Raw genomic sequence first — 19,787 nt, 5'->3', positions numbered from 1 at the left:
ATACAGGCTACCCCGAGCACTGTTTGACATGGTATTTTTGCTTATTTAACGCTTTACGCTAGACTAGGTTTCATTAGGCTAAACGAAGACACAACGGTGAGCCTAATTTATCCGTTTATCCATTTATTAATTTCAACAGCAAATAGCCTACATTGGCCTGTAGGCTACTAGGGCTCACGTAGGCCTACTCATAAGTGTCAGGACGCAGCAATGTCTCCCTCTGCATCTGAAGTTCTGATCTCGAGCTGACATTATCAATCGCTTGGCACCTTGATGCAAGCGGAACTGTGTTTGATAGCCCTCCATCTCTACATCTAGTTTTTACAGTCTATGCTCTACATCCGCTGATAAAATGTGATCACCAACACCGCGCGCCAATATCTATCAGGTCACCCACCCCTACGCGTGGTTCAGCCCAACAAAAACAGTTAAAAAAAAAAGGGGCCAAAATCCAATATTAACTGAATTTTACTTTTGTTTCCAATCCAGTTTCTGTTTTCTTTATCTTGCGTGACTAATGACACATTTAGAAAATAGCAGCAATTATCTATTTGCTGACCAGTTAAAACAAATTGAAAATTGGATTATTGAACACATTTTTTATTTGGACCCGATGGATGGAACAAATAGAACAAAGCACTGCAAAGCGTTACACGGACCGATCTTCAACCGGGGTTTGCGAGGTACTGCAATGTCATTGAAATTGAAAATGTCCGATAGGCTACATAAATATAACCAGGATGTAGAACAGATGCTTTCTATTCGTTTATAAAATAACACATAGGCTTCCCATGAGTCTTGCAATCATGTGATCACCTTGGGAACATGTGCACAATTTTTTGAAGCATTTGATGAGTTAAAATGCCCATATTTGGTTTGTGGTAGAAATGTTGGATCACTAACAAAATTGTATACAATAGAAGTGATTACTAATATTAGAAGTGAATACTAATCTTCATTTATTACATAGAGGTCATTAACATTACACTGTATTCCCCAACAGTGTTCTAAACTCAATAAAATTGCAGAGCTGTACTCAAAGCTGCCATATTGTTCAGGCACCACAAACGTTTTAAGTTCACTCAACTAGTTTCCCAGTTATTGATTATTTTGACAAGATTAGCTCTTAGTATATGAGTAGAACTGACCCCCAAACTCATTTCTTTTAAGAGTGGATTGAAATTACGTCTGACGTTTATCGTATAGTAGTCGTTTGTCCACTAGATGGCGCGTCGTTGCAGTGAGACGTAATTTTGTTGGAAGTTAAAAGTGGGTTGGAAAAACAATGGACGCTTCATACATGGAGTGTAGTTTACCGCAGAGAACGTCTAATAAGGATAGGATGATCACATGAAATGTAATTTCCATTTCTTCTTGAAGCCGAAATAAATCTGAGGATGTTTATCGGACATGCTTGGTTTTTACTGCAGGTACGTTAATCTTATAATATCAATAAGGACCTAGGTAATGTTACCGTTAGCGTTGGTTGAGTGATGGAGGCCAATTTGATTGATTGCATTTGTATAAAACTATAAATGCGGTTATACCAAGCAAATTGATAGCAGCACTGTAATTGTATCTTTTGACTGTCATTTGTTGCACGTGCTACAAAAATCATTCTGTGCAATGGAAGATTTACCAACGTTACACCGGTCTGATACAGTTTTGCCTATACATGCGTGAGACTGAGACGCCTGTTTCTTTTGTTTTAAGTGCGTGCAGGGTGTGAGAGGGGAATCGATGTGCTTTGATTCCAGTTGTAGTCTGTGAAATTAAAAAGCACGTGTGTGTGAAGTATCCAATGACACCATCATTTCATTATGGCTGCTTTAGCAACACACCTTACTGTGTAGTCGGTCCCATTTAGAAGTGGTTCGCGCTTTCCTTGACTCATGGAGCTGCGTGAATTTTATTACAACTTTTCGCCACGATATGGCAGTTTAAGTCCGCTTGACACTGTAAGGCGTAAGCCATTGGTTTCCAAAGGAGATTTTATTTGTGTCGCCAGCATAGCCTATTGACAATTTATGTTGTAAATAGGCCTACCTTATAAGCTACCTGTAGCTTAGGGAAGCTAACAGCTTTCTATTAGGATCTAATTTGTTAGTTACAGTTTTGTCATAACTCCCTGATGCATTTTTGCATTTAGAATAGCCAGAGCGTGGATATCTCAATCGGAAAATTAAACAATATCGGGTGCCTATGGACTAGGCTGGGTGAACCCAGCCTGATCTGCCCGCTATTTATTTTTTGATTTCTTAAAAGATTGAGCTTGGTCTGGTGAAAGCCAGACTAGCCATGGACCTCAGTTATACAATGCAAGGGAACATGAATCAGCCTATATTTGCACGAACAATAACGGACAACAGCTCTTCAACTTTGGCCCGTTAAAATGTGTATGAACAGTCTAGCGACACATTTCATCAAGGCCCATTTGGACATGTCAGTTATTTGCACCACTGGTTAGATGTAAAACAGCATTTCGTTTCAGACTACTGTTACTTAATTTGTGCATTAACAATAACGTTTCAGACTACTGTTACTTAATTTGTGCATTGACAATAAAGTATTACATGAACTAAAGATGACAAATCTTATGTAGAAGAAGAAACATTCACAAAAAATCCATCCATCCAAAAATGACCGTTGTTTTTGATAGCTGTTGAAAACGGCATGGAACTGACAGAGATGTTTTTTGTTTATAAATAAATAAATAAATAACATTATGCTGATACCTTTTGCTTTTCCCAAATACAATGTAGCCTACAGGTGTAAGTGACCTTTCATCAATCCAGTTGCAATGGATGAACTGTGATGAACTGCCCTACTTGTGATTGTTTAGAGATTTTAAAGGTTTTATAACAATGCTACATCTTCTTTGGCTATTCTACAATCTATTCACCTTTTCAGCACCATTAGGCTACTTTCTGTGCAGCCGCACACACACACTCAGGCATGCCAAACAAGCATACACAAAAGTTTAAAATATGGAAAAAAGAGTAAAATATGGAGACAAATTGAAGTGTGCTTTATTTTTGCGGAACGGATGTACAGGACTGAGCGGCGGTCGTATTTTGTACCGCTATGCGGTACATCTAGTTTGTTAAGGGTTAGACTACATTATTATGTCTGTTTTGTCATGGGTGGAACCTATGTTGTTCAGAGTAGAACTAACCTTAAATAAACTGAATTTGAATGCAGAGAGAGAGCCCTAGTAGTGGTGTGCTTATTAAGCCACTTCCACACTGCCCCAACAAACACCAACAAACTCCAAGATTCTAAAGTTGAGAGATGTTGGTTGCACTCTTTAGAATGTTCACAAAACCCTTAACAAATAAATGACTTGACTTAAGTAAATTAGGCCTATGAGAAGAAAAGGGGACTGAGTTACCTTAGGGAATTCGGCCCATGGCCACTGCTTGTGCATAGGGCCTAGAATTTGGTGTTGTGTCCCTAGTCTCAGGTATTGGCGGTAGGCTATCACCTTATTCATAATAACCAATGAAGTACATTGTTAGCGAAGTGATGGGGAGGGTGTGAGATCTCTCAACTTACTTCATGATATCCTGAGGGAATATGCTTTTAGAGAAGGTATGGTTTGGGGGGGGGGGGGGGGGGGGGGGGGGTTCTTTTTTCCTTCATGGCACAGGCCTGAGTGTAACAGCCTTCATGGGTTTGAAGAAAGAGAAGGGTGGGACAGAAATGGTTGTAGGTCTGAATCATAACAGATGATATATTTTCTTCCAATCTGACACTGATAACAGGATGGTGAACAATATAGGAGCCAAGATCGACACTGTCGTTACCATACTCCATCTCCAGTTATTACTACTTATTGATATATATTAATACTTATACTACTTATTGATATATATTAATTCATTCTCTTCAGCTGACAACTGGGAAACCTGAATCTATTTACATTCTATTATGTTCCATTTTTTTCTAGATGGGTTCTAACAAAAAAAATGCCCCAACTGCCCCCAGGAGATGCCATGCGCAAAGAAACTATGTCCAGCCTGTGGGGCAGTCCAGCCCCAGAAGCAGAGGCTTGTGAAACGCCTCCAGCTGCTTGATGGACGGAAAGAGCAGTGGCTTAAGAAGTTAAAAAAATCACAATGCCTCAGCTATGATCTATGAGGCATTGATAATGGTGTGTACAACTAACCATATCACCTGTTATAGGCTAAACGTCTTTGCATCCACCATAAATGATAGTCTCTATATTGTTTTCCTGAAAACATATTTGGAAGTACAGTATCTCACCAAAATGAGTACACCCCTTCAATTTTTGAAATTAGTTCATTACTATGTTGATTTGCTGTCCTCTGAAAATATCTTAACATACAGCCATTAATGTTCAAACATTTGGCAATACATATGTCCAGAGTGTCACGACTTTTTGAAGGTGTCTACATAAGCGTGACATGAGCCTGTCATTAGCATGATATGACATATATCATGAACATTAATAACACCATGTGCTCCTCTGTCTTCCACTTGAGAATGTTTCACAGGTGCTAAATTGAGTGAGGTATGGAGACATACTTAGTCAGTCCATTAGCTTTACCTTACCCTCAGATTCCTCAGAAAGGCCCTTTTCAGCTCGAAGGTATGTTTTTATCACAAATATCCCCAGACCATGATGCTGCCACCACCATACTTCACTTTAGACAGGAGACAGTTATTTTGTTGTCCACACATGTGGACATCATCTTGGCAAGTTTATCTTTGTTTCATCAGACTACAAGGCATGGTTCCTGTAATCCATGTCATCAGGAGACAAGTAAAAGATACATTTTATTGGATTAGATTGGGTCAATGTATTTGATGGTACCCTGATAAGGAGCCCCAAGACAACTGTCCCTTGCCTACAGTCAAGTACCAGCATCAGGGTCCGGAGCAGCATGGGTCTACCAACTCTGGGGTGCAGCAGCTCATTGAGGGAAAAAATGAATCCCAAACAGACCGTGATTACCTTTCTTTGGTCATTGCACGGCATTGTTTCCCAATACAATGATGCCTCCATCACACCTCTAAGCTGCGGGTGAAGCTGATGGACTGGCCAAATATGTCTTCAGACCTAAAGTCAACCGAGCACCTGTCGAGCAGAAGATGGAGAAACATAAGGTGCTCTAACATCCACTTAGTCATCAATGTGGGGATGACAGTTGAGTCCATTAACAACCTAAGCAGCTCGGGTGAATTACATGCCCAATAGGGCTATGGCAGTGTCACACAAAATCCTTTGGCCACAGTTTGTACAAGTTCGCTGTAGGGTGCTAACACTTATGTTGCCAGCTGTTCAGATGTCGTTGTCCCACACAAATACAATATCAGTAAAAATGGGAGAGATGTACTTGCTTTGTGAGAAGCTTTATATGTGAACATATGCAGCTCTAGTTTGACAGATTGACTGCCTAAATGGGGCAAAAATGACAGAAAATTTCAGGTCAAACAACCCATTCAGAAATTATGCATTTCTAATAAAATAACTATTATTCTTAACTAAGCTATTTCTCTGCAGCTAGAGAAGCTGAGTGCCCTTGGATTTAAGCCACTGCTCCTTCTGTCCAAAGAAGGCAAAAAATCACAGGCTCTCACCCCACGGTGCATTCTGAATACAGAGGCCTCTGCCAAGCTGGTCAAGATTACCTTTTTTTTTTTGGATGATTTGCTCTGGTAAGACACCTTGTTTAATATATTATTAAAAACAATTAATATGGGGTTAGTAAAGTATATAACCACATCCTAGATTTTTTTTCTCAAATCTACCACAACATTAAACTTTTAAAGGGGTGGTTCAGGATTTTGGACATAGGACCTCATTTCCAAGTAAGCAAGTGTGATATTTATCAGTGGAGACCGTTTTCAACACGTTTCATCCAGTCCTTCTAATTGCAGAGTTCGCAGGTGCTAGGCTAGCGCAAGTCAACGGTATGTGCTAGCCTGCCACTAAAAACAGTCTTACCCACTCCAAAGTACACCCAAGGCAAATAAATTATAACGCCAGACTATCGATGTAAATGTCTGTATTGATAGTTTTATTTCTAACATTATTCTATCCTTGCATTTCAACAATCGCATTACATTTTGAGGGACTAGTGTCTTAGCAGCGGCGGAATTATACTTGCTCCAGTTAGTAGTACTGCGCCAAAAAGTAAACAGTAAAGCGCACTCCAATGGGGATACCTAGTAGTAGCCTTGGTAATATCAGTCCACCGCTGAGATGCAAAATGACTACTACTAACTTCAGGGAACAAAGTATAACTATTGCAACGCGATGCGAGGGTACATGTAGTTGTATTTCTTACACTATTCTATCAACACAGACATTTACATCGATTGTCTGGAATTTGCCTCGAGTGTCCTTTGGAGTAGGTAAGACTGTTTTTAGTGGCAGGCTAGCACATACCGTTGACTTGCGCTAGCCTAGCACCTGCGAACTCTGCAATTAGAACGACTTGATGAAACGTGTTGAAAACGGTCTCCACTGATAAATATCACACTTGCTTACTTGGAAATGAGGTCCTATGTCCAAAATCCTGAACCACCCCTTTAAGATAAGTTATGGCAAATAAGCTGTCTTGCCTTATTCCATCATTAACCTGGTGATGATGTTTAACTTGCAAAGAACAGACTCAATTTCATCCAATACAAGAAATGGCATACAAAAAATACTCTTTGTTGACATGTCTTCATTGTCTGCTTGACTTTCCCATTTATTTTATTACTGCATTTATGGTTCAGCCACATGGTAAACTTTTTGTCTATCCCACAGGATGGAAGAATCAGGCAGAGGGCCAGGAGGAGGAGGCCTCTGCTGCGGTGGAGGAGAAGGAGATGCAGGAGGAGGAGGAGGCCTCTGCTGCGGTGGAGGAGGAGGAGATCCAGGAGGAGGCCTCTGCTGCGGTGGAGGAGGAGGAGATCCAGGAGGAGGCCTCTGCTGCGGTGGTGGAGGGGGAGGCCTCTGCTGCGGTGGTGGAGGAGGAGGCCTCTGCTGCGGTGGTGGAGGAGGAGGGAAGCCAGGGGGGATGGTAACCCTTTTTTTGGAGGACATAACAGAGCAAGGTAACTCTTTCAGCTATCATAATCTCAAACTTGGTTGTATGACTTGCTCTAGACCTACAAGTATAAATTGCTGAATAATAATAATAAATAACAGCTTTGTTTTATATAACGCCTTTCGAGATACCCAAGGATGCTTTACAAGGAGGGTTACGGGGGGGTAGGCGAATGGATAAGATGGATAAGATGATTTTTGAAACACAACCTATGTATGTGGATGGAGAGGTAGGCTGTTCCAGAGAGTGGAGGCAGCTACACAGAAGGCTGTGTCCCCTACTTTGGTATAGGGTACGCAGTGTTTCCCCTAGAAATTTTTCCAGCAGCGGTGCTATTACTTGGCGGGGGGGGGTTGTTGCGCATTTTTTTTTTTTTTTTATATCATACCTTCGTGTTTCTTTTGTGGACATTTTCAGCTTTCTTTTACATTATTGGTTAAAAATGATAGAAGAAAAATTAAATGGCACAACCATTTAATGACCATTAATAATTAAAAGATTATTTACAATTTATTTAAATTTGTCTTAATGGCAAAGGCCACACCCAATCACTTAATTTTTCTGGGCTTTGAATTGAATTGAATTGTGGGGGGGCCATTAATGCTGACACGCATGCACGTAGCCAGATGCTCTCCTTGTAGTCTAATTCTCAGTCCCAAAACAACAAACCCACGTATAAAAAAGTAAATACTCACTTTTCTTCTACATCACTCCCACAGTTACCATACAACTCACTCACAATTAACTCGAAAAAGACCTAGGCTACTTGATTGAAGTGCGACCGTTCGTCTCACCGTCAAGAGAACGCTGAAGTTATGAGAACATGTCTTTCTGATAAGAGAATATAGGCTCCTATATGTCTAATGCCGTAAACGTAGAAAAGGTCTGTTTGTGATAGCCTATTATAGCTAAGTGGACAGAATTTAGGCTATACGTATATGCCAACATATGCTCATATTTCCTTTAACTATCAGACAGTTTAAACAGGCCTAGACTGTGTTCGCCTAGCTTTCCCATGCAAACATTACATATAGCCCTACGCTAACGTTACAAGTCTAGGCTACAATTAACGTTAAGACCATACACCTTGTAGCACATTGGTTTACTCTATTGCATTACTTACGTTTTAATAATTTGTCGTTGAATGTTGATGGAGGCTCATCTTTGGGAAATCAGCTCTCTGGATAAAATTGTCAGCCGGAGCAAGAGTTCTCAGAGTTGACGACACGGGGGTAAATCCAATCAGCAGAAAGAACCGCATCACAACAGTAGGCTAAATCGCAACAAACTTTTTTCCCCCCATGTTAAATTCATTTCGGTAATCATGAATTGGTTTCTTTTATTTGATGTAGGCTAGGAGAGGAGGATGCATGTTTCACATTAGTGTCAATGTGTCAAAGCAGGCTTTGGATCAGAGGAATTGCTCAAGCTTAACATATGGCATAGGCTACAAGCGAATTCACGGCATACAAACAGCTTCGTGATGAAATATAACTAATAACATTTTTTATTGTCACCAGGCCTATAAGTAGGCTATTTATTGTGTAACCTACAAGTGAACGATGACACCATAGGCTACACTGTGGCGGAGCAAGACCCCATCAGTTGGATAGCTAAACAATGTAACCGTGTTCAGAACGTAGGCTAGCCATATGGGCTGCAGACTTGTCTTTGGGCTTGTAATCACCTGACACATCATGCCGCATATATGTCCTGAATAATGAGAGGCTAAGTGCGGATTTGATGCACATAACTTACTCAAGACTTTCAGAAAACAATTTCGAGATGACGTTGGCCATTGTGCTTTTACAGTGTGTTAAGTGAATCTCGTGATATTATGTTGCAGCGGCGCTGAAAATCCAGCGGCGGCGCTGCGCCGCTGTTAAATACATTGTAGGGGAAACACTGGGGTACGGCAAGCCTATCCTTGCTAGAGGACTTCAGGGACCTTGACTTGGGAGGGGGGTATGGGACTTTTGAGAGGTACTGGGGAGCAAGTGCATGGAGGGATTTATAAGTAAAGAGCATAATTTTGTATGTGCTGTGTAACTTGACTGGGAGCCAGTTAAGCTACTTGAGCGTAGGGGTAAAGTGATGCCACCGTTTTGTATGTGTTAGAGCCCTGTCAGCTGAGGTCTGAACATACTGTACTCTGCCCAGGGCCTTGCTGCACAGACCATACAGGCGCCCATTGCAGTAGTCCCAGCGGGAGGTGGTGAATGCATGGAATAGTGTCTGATTCACTTATTTAGAGAGAGATGGCTAGGGTCTTGAGATGTTTTTGAGGTGGAAGAAGGCAAATTTGCCAATTCTTTTGATGAGCACTGGAATGATAGTTTGGAATCTAGGGTGACACCTAGATTGCGTACCTCTGGGAATGGCATGATGATACAGCCATCCACATCAAGGTGAAGACCTGCAAAGATCTTTCTGATCTTTCCATATGCTGATGGGGCCGTTGGTGGAGGCTATGCAAAGGTCATTGAAGATTGTGGCGGTAGTGGGGTAGCGTAACGGTTGGGCGCCAGGTGGATTTATCCACCACCACTCAGACAGAGTGAAGATAAACTAAAGTTAAGAAATAATAACTAAATGGCTTTATAAAGCACCACAAAACATTAAATGATTTTAACTCTAACTAAAAGACTTCAAGAAATGCAAACAGGTGTGTTCAAAAATGGAATATATTGTTCAGGACACACATGAACACCACACAAGCAAACAAATCACCACAACAGCAGTAGCAGTCCATTCAGCCTATTTTTAGGTCAGGCCACTAGGAGGCGGTAGGCGGTAGCCTCGACAAAAATGCAAAAAGGCAAGACGCAAAAAGGTCCAAAAACGAGAGGGAAAAGTATCTTCGGTCAAAAAAGACCTCTTCGGCCTAAGGCCACAATAAATTCAAACAGTATGTAGCAGGTTAAACAAATTGTGCTGCTATTACAAGCTACTCAAGTGTAGCACAAACAAGACCTTTTATTTAGGCTATAACTAATTGGCTACTATAACATAGCCGACTGCTTCAAAGCTCCCAGTGTGGATAAACCAATAAACAAAATAACATTAAATAGCAAAATCACTTAACAAAAAGAAGAGCTCTCCAAAACTAGAGCACAAACGTGATTGCTTTCAGTTTACAGTTTAGATTAGATTACAATAAAGGCAGGCCGGCGCCGGAGGAAAGGAAAATGTAGAAATAAAAATATCCCCAAAAGACAAAATAATAATCCCCAGGAAAACCCCTAAGGAAACCCTCCCCAGTAGCCTATGTAATCTATATTCAACTTAAAGTCGCGCCCCTCACGACTAAACAACAAGAGCGCTTTTAAAGAGCACAGGACAACACAGAGAAGTGGGCCAGCTGCTACAACCTCGCTACTGTCGCGTGTCTCCTGCAAACAATGGTAAAACAGTTCTAATGCAAGATCACGGAGCGAATGGAGTGCACACCAAAGGACCAAACAACTCGCACAAAACTACTAGCTTACCCACGTTGCGTGACTCCTGCAAACAATGATAAGACAGTTACAGCGCAAGGAGATCACGGAACGAATGGGGCAAGACAGGCCGACAGGCCAGGAACAACAACTTTGCTGCCGTGATCGCTTGCTGAACAATGATAAAACAGTTCGTTATTGCAAAGTGATCACGGAGCTCGGTTTGGACTAGACCAAACACGCACAAAACTCGGTGGAGTTATCAACCTGCCGAACAATGGAAAGACAGTTCTTTGAGGCTAGGCAATACTCACGGAGCGTCCGAGACAAGGACCAAACCAGGCCGCTCTCACAAGGCAAAACACTCTACCTGTCGTCACGTTCAGCCTACGCGGGGAAACACCAGGGAACCAAACACGCAGCAGACGAAACACCGGTAGAGGGAAACGAGAGAGGCGGAGACAGCGCTACCTGGGCTGTTATTTATAGACGCTGACCATCTTCCGTATGTAGCTGCCATGTTTTCATTATATTACTTTATTATAGGGGGTCAGGTTTGATCGCCACAATATTTAGATGAGGGCAGTCTCGGTGCTGTGGTAGGCTCTGAAACGATTGAAGAGGGTTCAAAGACATCATGGAGGGTCATGTGGTGCAGCCACTGCTTTTTCCATAATTTTAAGGAAAGGTAGATTGGAGATAGGGCGGTGGTTATTCATGTTCTTGTTGTTTTTTTATACATCAACACATTTAAAGTGTGGGTGTCACCACAGCTGTCTTGGAGCTGGTGCACACCACCCCTAAGCCAGATAGGTGTTGATCATAGTTGCCCTTGTAGGCCATAGTGTATGTATACATCACTTGGTCCCTTGTCTGCAAATTTCCACACTGGTATACAAAATTTTGGGGTCTACTTTGATTCTCCCTTAACTTTTAACAATCAAGTTAGCAGTGTGGTGAAAGGCAGCTTCTTTCATCTTGAACAAAATTGAAACCCCTTTTATCCCATAAGGACCTGGACACAGTCATTCATGTTTTTTCTCATCTAGGCTGGATTACTGTAACTCCCTATATTTTGGCCTGTCCCACTGGCAGACAGACTACGAACAGGTACTAGAAAGCGTGAGCACATCACTCTTGTGTTGTCTCAATTGCACTGGTACACTGTGAAGTTCTGAATTGACTGTGGTGCTAAATAGTCTAGCACCACAGCATATCTGTGACCTCCTACCACCCCTCTCTCTGCCCAGGTCAGTTAGATCTTCCACCCAGCAACTCCTTGCTCTCTTTCTGGTCTCGAAACCAAAGGTGACCGAGCCTTCTCTATTGCTGCTCCCCGACTTTGGAATGACCTAAATATAAATTAGAGACCCATCTTTTTTCCCTAGCTTTAAATATACCCTAATCCCCTCCCTTCTCACCCACCACCCCCTTTTTTCTTGTATTATTATTATTTTCTTCTTATTTTTTGTATTTATAATTTGTAATTATTGCTGTTATTATTATTGTTGTTGTTATCATAGCCTATTGGAATTTTCTATTAGAGCACTTTGGGTCTACACAGCTGCGTTAAATGTGCGATATAAATAAAATTGACTTGACTTGACTTGACATGCCTTTACCAGGGCAGTATGCATTCGGTCCAGTTTGCTACTGGAGGTCTTGGCTTTTGACACAAACTCCATAACCTGGTTGACATTCAGGTGGGAGAAAAAGGAGAGTCAGCACTGCGGTGGGCTGGCTGCAGGGGTTAAAATGGCCTTGTTCTGGCATGCAGTGATAGAGCTGCAGTCCTCCTGGTGTAATGCAGGTGGAGATGGAGTGCCTGTCTAGTGCAGCTGCTGGTGGATGGTGTCCACTTTTGGCTGAGAAAAGCTGCAGAGCCAAGGCCAGCATCAGCAGGGCAGAGGAGGTGGTTGATAGTTGAGAAGAGACACTTGTGGTTATTCTGTTGTTTATTGTTGTATGTAGTTATATGTTGTTGCCCTGGAAAGAACCTTTTTGTAGCCCCTTACAGGTTTTCATGATGGACAACACCAGTTTCTTTACAACCTTTCAAGCCAAGAGCCAGCACAATTATCTTTACTTATCCTGATGTAAAGATGATTTTATGCTGCTTAGACGAGATTCTAAGATAAGACTTTTTTATTGTTTTAAATACTCAGTGACTTCAGGAACTAAAAGAAAATTTAAAGAGGGACTTTCAAAGAGGGACGTAACAAAGAAAAAAATGCAGAAAAGTAAGTAGCATCCCCTAGGTGTGCCTGTGTTTGAAAAAACACTTCCATGTCTTTGTCATTAAGCATTAATAATACTGTCTCTTTTGCTTGTTTGTTTTACTGATTTTTTTTTATTGTGTCCAGCTTGCCAGTACCACCTTAAAAATCCGTACCCTTTTAAAAGTGTACTGAGGGAGAGATTGAGAAAGGTAAGGCATGCATGACATACTTCAACACTCCTCAGAAGTAGAGTTGATGTAGATTAATCTAGGCTAATGTTGAAATACACACCATTTACAGAAATTAAGTTGTGAATTACTAATCTCATGTACAAAAATGAAATACATATTAAAATACAGATGTATGTACAGAAAATTGACGGTATTATCAAAGTCTATTGTATTGTGTTGTAGTGATTGTATCAAAGTGAACATGAAATCATTTCATGTTCTTTCCTCATAGGGCAAAAGGGAACGTCTCCTGGATTGGGAGCCTTGCCCAGAATGGTAGTTGTTGTACGACAAATTATCTAGCCACCACCCCCACCCCCATCACCCACCCAAACACACACTCTTATTGAGCAGGGGGTGAAGCTTTTGGTATAATAGGAAGCAATCAAAACCTGTCAATACTTTTCAAAAATGTTTTAACGGAAATGTGTCTTCTGTTTTCAGTGGCAAAGAATTTCCACCATCCTGGCAGCCCCTTTAACTGCCAACTTTCTTTGGGTCATTGTGCAATCACTACAGGCACTGGCTAAGTCTGGAACCTGCATATGTATGTTAATTCAAATTAGGGTCCATTAACCCTGTTTTGTGTCTATCCCAAGAAAACGACTGCCTTGCCAAAAGCTGCTTGGAGTAACAAAGTAGTGTATCTTTATGCAAATTTACACAGATGGTTACACCGTTTATGCACTTTTACTTACTCACTTTTATTTTCACTTTTACTTTTACGAACTTCACTTAGTTTCAGCCAACACTACATACATCACTAACCACAGTGTCATAGACTTAAACCAGCAGGAAAACATTACACCCAAATAAGGTTCCTAGGGAAAACAGCCCTTTTATTATAGTTATTCACTATGGCCAGTATTCTCCCATGTGCTTAAGTCAAAAAAGTGCTTAGCTCCATGCATTTCAGCCAGCACTAAGCACTTTTTTGGACTTAAGCACTTGGGAGAATCATGCCCTATGCGACTGTACAGTATCACATTTTTGTCCTTTCTGTACAGTCTGTATTTCCATGTACCACTGCTAGGTGTTGTACTAATGTTTATTGACAGGACTGTGTGCAAATCAGTTAGGACTGAGGGCTTTTGTCAAAACATGTTGTGTTGCCAGCTAAATATTGTTTGTTTATATTTAGTTGCTGTGTCTAATGTTTCTCTTTATGTTCCCCAGGAAACGGATGAAAACAGACTGTGTGTCTATGTGTGTGTGTGTGTGTGTGTGTGTGGCAATAATAAATTAAATTGTTGACATTCTTCTTGTTGTTTAATTTCTTCAGAGAGGCTATAGAGGAGGATGGGATACCGTCCAATAATTTGTCCTGAAATAATGATAACAACATATCTGTATTAAATCTGACATTGAAATGTGTTACACTTACACAAAACAGTTTTGATAAATACACGCAGTCTTTTGTCTCAATCATCTTGATGGCATATGCCGGGGCACTGGCTGGTATGCTCAACAACTCAGTGATTTGGAATTCACTGAAAAAAAAATTCATCCAGACTACCAACCACTTTCGACACTTTTTAGTTAGATTTCATGTAGGGAGCATACTTATGGTAAAGAGGGACACAGGTCAGCCAATTTGTCATATAATGGTTATAAAATAAGAAATATGAAGACTAGATATGTACGCATGTGTTACACTTTTGATCAATTGTGTAAATCACACAGTGTTTGGTGAGGTATCATGAAAGGAATATCCTTATGAGACGTTATGTTTGGACATATTTTTGTGAACTACAGGTTATGATATGAAAAACAGTCATGTAATGACTCAGATAAATAATGATATTGGCTTTAATTTGAGAAATAAATAGTCCTAATAGAGGTAAAATTGGTCTCTGCCTATAACCCCATCATGAATTGGTGACATACACTTTAACACGTTAACACAGTGCAGTTGGCTGCCTGTTACAGCAACGTCTGGTATGCAGTGAGATGTTAGGTGCCTTGCTCAAGGGGTCCACAGTTCAGGAATCAAATCGGTTAAGGGCTTCTGTTCCTAACCATTAGGACACGGCTGCCCATGTGCCTTAGCATCAATGTAACATCATGTCACTACCATCCAGACAGTGTCATGTAAGACTGATTTGAATGAACATGTGGAGAGACAGACACTTGAGATTTATCACACAACACATTCTTTATCAACAAATATCGAGCTATATAAGGGTATTGAAAAGAAGATCAGGATGACAATGTCCGTCTTCACTACACCAGTGTTTCTCAAACTTTTTCAGACCAAGGACCACTTAACCAATAAAAAAAAACCTCACGGACCACTAGCTAAAAGAAAGAGTAAACCTACTTCAACAGTATATTACACAATAGGCCTCCTCACCTTCCTTTTTGTGTCAGAGGATTCATATGATTTAAACTGGTGTAGCTTACATAGGCATGTTGCAGAACTGTTTGGATTTACATACAAGTTGGTTCAACCTTGCAAGATATTATATTTTAACATGTCTGCTCGCGGACCACTTGGGATAGCTTGCGGACCACCAGTGGTCCTCGGACCACACTTTGAGAAACACTGCACTACACTAAGTGTTTGGAGCCCAAACTACCACTGAGTGACAGTCAAATCACTTCTTAGTTCTTGTTGTCTTTATTGCTCATTACATCTTCAAATGACAGCAGCTCTGAATGAGTGTGTGTGTGGTTTCTGCAACACTAATGGACAAATACAGAATGTAATGTCATGTACAATACAAGGCAATTCTATCAACACTGCTTGGTTGAACAGTTAAATGTGCAGCTTGATACTACCATCTGTCCATTAGGCTGCACTCATGCAGTTAACCATAACTAGTGCTGGGCTAACACCAATGGCCATGAGCAACATGCATGATATAGTGGAGCAATCCACAACACATGTCCTAAACATAACTTAATAGGTCATGATAAAACATATCTAGAGTTTAAAGTGCACTAGCATTTCTGCAAGCCCATGTTAGCTTATATATGCTCATACGACACATTTGATCTGTTAAGTGTGAATCACCTAGACTGGCCATGCTCATTTGCTTCCTGTGTCCATATTCACCATTATTATCTCTGATGACTATCACCCCTGTCTTGTGCTGGTTGACTACCTTCTCATCAATTCCTCCTGAATAGATTACCAGCTTCACGGGAGGCCCATTTCAGGACTGACTGTCTTTTGAGGCCTTGCCACCATCCCCTTCTCACAAACCACCCAATGTTACCCCCATGACTTAGCTCCTTGACTTTGTCTGGCTGTTCCCATGCTGTACAACCAAAACTTAAGACAACTACATATTGCTGTACTACAGTAAGATGTTGTGGGTTGTGGAACAATACTCTCAGCCAAAACTATGGACAAATTGTAGTAGGCTATAACACTTACAAGGCAACTACAGGCTACTTTTCCAGCATGACCACTGGCATTTTGGTTAGCCCCTTTAGCCGTGTATCTACCCATAGTGTCCACCTTGAATAACTATCCCAAGGGAGTTTTTCCTTGCCCTTGTTGCTTGTGGGTGCTCCTTGTTAAGATGAAGCGGCACAAAACCATGTTATTGTACATGATGCAGTATAAAACAATTGAATAGAATTATCCAGGCCCTGCATGTCACCGGCCAAACACCCTTGCTGAAAGGACCATCTACACAGTGCCATGTGTTAAGACTCAGGGGTGACAGACATATCATAGCTACTCTTACTACAACTTTCTACTTTGCTTTATCCAAACACATACATGAGCTTTGTAATCTAATATCAAATAGCATCAAGGTCAATCATCCTGCATCATGACACTAGGATGTGAGCTACCAAAACCCCTTGCTAATATGGACAAAGAGGTGGACATGCCACTGCACTCACATAAAGCACACTAGGATGTGAGCTACCAAAACCCCTTGCTTAACAAGGTTAGGCTATCCTGACAGGACCTTGTGCATTTATGAGGACAGATGAATCATGTCTTTCCTTTTACCTGAACATTCTTTATATAATATTTTAAAGATTATGCCAGCATCCTTGCACTGATGTTACTGAACATATGGGTTGACTGATAATTCAGATTAATCATGTTTGGTGTTATTGTAGTAAACATGTTTTATTATTAAATATCAAAAAACTTCATGCCATTTTCCTAGCACATAATGCCATCGACCAAAACCATTGTTTGGTGACAAACTGGCAGTGTCTTTTAGTGTCCACACACCAAGACGACTGACTACAAAACGACTGTCTATTGATGTGATAAACATAATATGGATATTGTTTTGAGGACTATTGAAAGACATATGCCTACATGTGCTTTAACAGTAAATATCAGTATAGTGGCATTTGCAAGGAAGCCTTACAACCATCCAGAGTTTGGAGAAAGATTATGATGTGCAAGCATGCAGTCGCCACAAAGTGACAGGTAATATGAGGTGCAATGAAAAATATTTTTATTCACATTGACAAGGAAAACATATCAGATATTCATTCAGAGATCCCCTACCCCCTTACAGGATCAGAAATACTTATGTAGAGGAGCTGTGGTGCCCCATATGTTCCAGACAAAAGACATTTCAGCTTTGTTTTTCAATATATATCAGTACTGACATTCCAGAGTTCAGATAAATTCACCTCACAGAAATACATGTCATTACTTATACTATACAGTTATTGTAGGTATTAACAAACTGTTGAAAGTGTACCTTAAAAAAATAGACAGAAATACACAGCACAATGGTCACTTGGTGTTTGAGGTGAGTCAACACTAACAAGTTATGAATTACATGAAAATAAGATTGTCATGAGCTCTCTCTCTGCCTGGTAACACGTGCTGATTGAAGTCTGATGACCTCCACCTGTTCCTGCTCTGCTCTGCCTCACCCTCGTTACCTACCAGCTGCACTGCATTCACCACTCATCATGCCCTCTATATAAAGCCTTGCTTTTCAGTCCACACTTGTCAGATCGTCTGCAACCAGCACCAGTTACCTGCCTGTTTTTGAAAACGCCTCTGACTCTTTGCCTGTGATCCCGGACCCGCTCGACTACTTCTGTGTTCTCCAGCCCCGGTAATCTTGACCTGCCTTCCGTCCCTCTTCTACGAATACCGCCTAGTCCTTGACTGTACTGCTGCTTCGTTTCAATTGCTGTTGTGTGTGTGTTTCCCCCAGGACTTCCCGGATCATCCAGCTCCTGCCATCGCTGTTCGGCTACTGGGGGAACACACACACGCAGACTCTTGGAACTCCTGTACCCCCCCCGGAACCCCTGAAACCCCCTTAACCCCCAACCCTTAAATAAACGTTTGAACGTGACGCTTTTGTGGTCCTCGTCCTGTTTGGTGTCTGACAGTACGATCTGACCAAACATGGACCCAGCGCACGGTCGAACCAGCATGGAAACCGACGAACCAGAACCACCCACCGCCATGCAACGCCTGGAAGAGACAGAGACAGAGGTAAACCGCAACACTGCTGACATTGCCTCCCTACTTCAAGCCGGCTTGAGCCAGCGTCAGCAGTTCCAGCAGCAACAGCAACAACTTGCAATGATCATTCAACTTCTCACCAACCTTTCTCCTCTGCCTGCTCCCACCGGCCCAGCCCCAGCCAGCCTGCTCACCGGCCCAGCACCCGAGTCTCCTGCCCAGTCCACTGCTACCGTGGCTGCCGGAGCCCCAGAACCCAGGATCGGCAATCCAGAGCGGTTCAGCGGCGACCCAACCCAGGTACGGGCGTTCCTGACGAGCTGCCGTGTCCAGTTTACCCTGCAACCCAGAACTTTTGCCACTGAAGGGGCGAGGGTCGGTTACGTGATCACTCACCTGACGGGCCGAGCTCGACTCTGGGGAACGGCGGAGTTCGAGCGCCAGACCCCAGCATGTGCAACCTTCAACCTATTCGCAGAGGAGATGCTCAAGGTATTCGATTTGGAATCCACAATAGCCGAGGCATCTCGGATCCTGATGAGTATTCGCCAAGGCAGAAGGACTGTTGCGGATTACTCCATTGACTTTCGAACTGTGGCAAGTCGGAGCTCCTGGAACATGGAAGCATTGGTGGATGCTTTCCTCCACAGCCTGGCGGACTACATAAAGGACGAGCTGGTTTCCCATGATCAACCCCCCACTCTTGATGAAGCCATTGCTCTGGCTGTCCGCATCGACCGCAGGATCCAGGTCCGCCGTCATGAGAGAGGGCGCCAGAGTCCATCCACCAGCACACGGAGTGTCCCAACTGCCCTTCTGTCCGCACCTGCCACACCATCTAGCCAGCCGGACCAGTCTGAACCGATGGAGATCGGCCGCACCTCCCTAACCCCTGCAGAGCGCCAGCGACGCATCACCTCCAACTTGTGCCTGTACTGTGGTGGTGATGGTCATCGAGTCGCCACCTGTCCAGCAAAAGCCGGAGCTCACCAGATGTAGGAGGAATCCGGATGAGCTCAATGAACATTCAGCCCTCCATCAGCCGTAAACCCCTCATCCAAGTCTGTCTTCACCTGTCTGATTCCACCCACACCCTGGCAGCCCTGGTGGACTCTGGCGCAGAAGCAAACATTATTGACACAGGACTTGCTCGTCAGCTGGGCTTGGAAAGCCATCGCTTGTCCACTCCTGTTCCAGCCCGGGCCCTGGACGGTCACGTAATTGGCACAGTTACCAGCATCACAGCCCCCATCTCAATGATGGTGTCAGGAAACCACCGAGAGACCATCCGCTTCCACCTGCTCAGCTCTCCAGGCCAACCCCTAATCCTGGGCTACCCTTGGCTCCGTCTCCACAATCCTCACCTCGATTGGGCCTCCGGAACTGTGAAAGAGTGGGGAAATGCCTGCCACCTGACCTGTTTGCGT

At 42.4% G+C, this 19,787-nt stretch overlaps 1 protein-coding gene across 4 annotated transcripts; it reads right to left on the bottom strand.

Annotated features, from left to right (window-relative positions):
• Positions 1–6,562: 6,562 nt before the first annotated feature.
• On the bottom strand, positions 6,563–11,068 carry LOC121681669 (proline-rich protein HaeIII subfamily 1-like). Of its 4 annotated transcripts, XR_006022238.1 has the most exons (3): positions 10,872–11,068; positions 9,434–9,632; positions 6,563–7,043 (listed from the first exon to the last, which is right to left on the bottom strand). XR_006022238.1 is itself a non-coding variant. In XM_042061540.1 (2 exons), exons 1-2 carry the CDS (start codon positions 9,446–9,448, stop codon positions 6,792–6,794), a joined length of 267 nt encoding a protein of 88 aa, XP_041917474.1. In that variant the 5' UTR covers positions 9,449–9,964; the 3' UTR covers positions 6,563–6,791. The 4 variants fall into 4 exon arrangements, 2 of the variants coding, with proteins under 2 accessions (XP_041917474.1, XP_041917473.1); XR_006022237.1 differs by lacking the exon at positions 9,434–9,632; XM_042061540.1 differs by lacking the exon at positions 10,872–11,068 and having other exon boundaries at positions 9,434–9,964.
• Positions 11,069–19,787: the final 8,719 nt, after the last annotated feature.

This window comes from Alosa sapidissima, chromosome 14 (genome assembly GCF_018492685.1).
Source record: "Alosa sapidissima isolate fAloSap1 chromosome 14, fAloSap1.pri, whole genome shotgun sequence".
Taxonomy (NCBI): Eukaryota; Metazoa; Chordata; class Actinopteri; order Clupeiformes; family Clupeidae; genus Alosa; species Alosa sapidissima.
The sequence above is the reverse complement of the archived record's forward strand: the minus strand, read 5'-3'. Positions and strand labels throughout refer to the sequence as shown.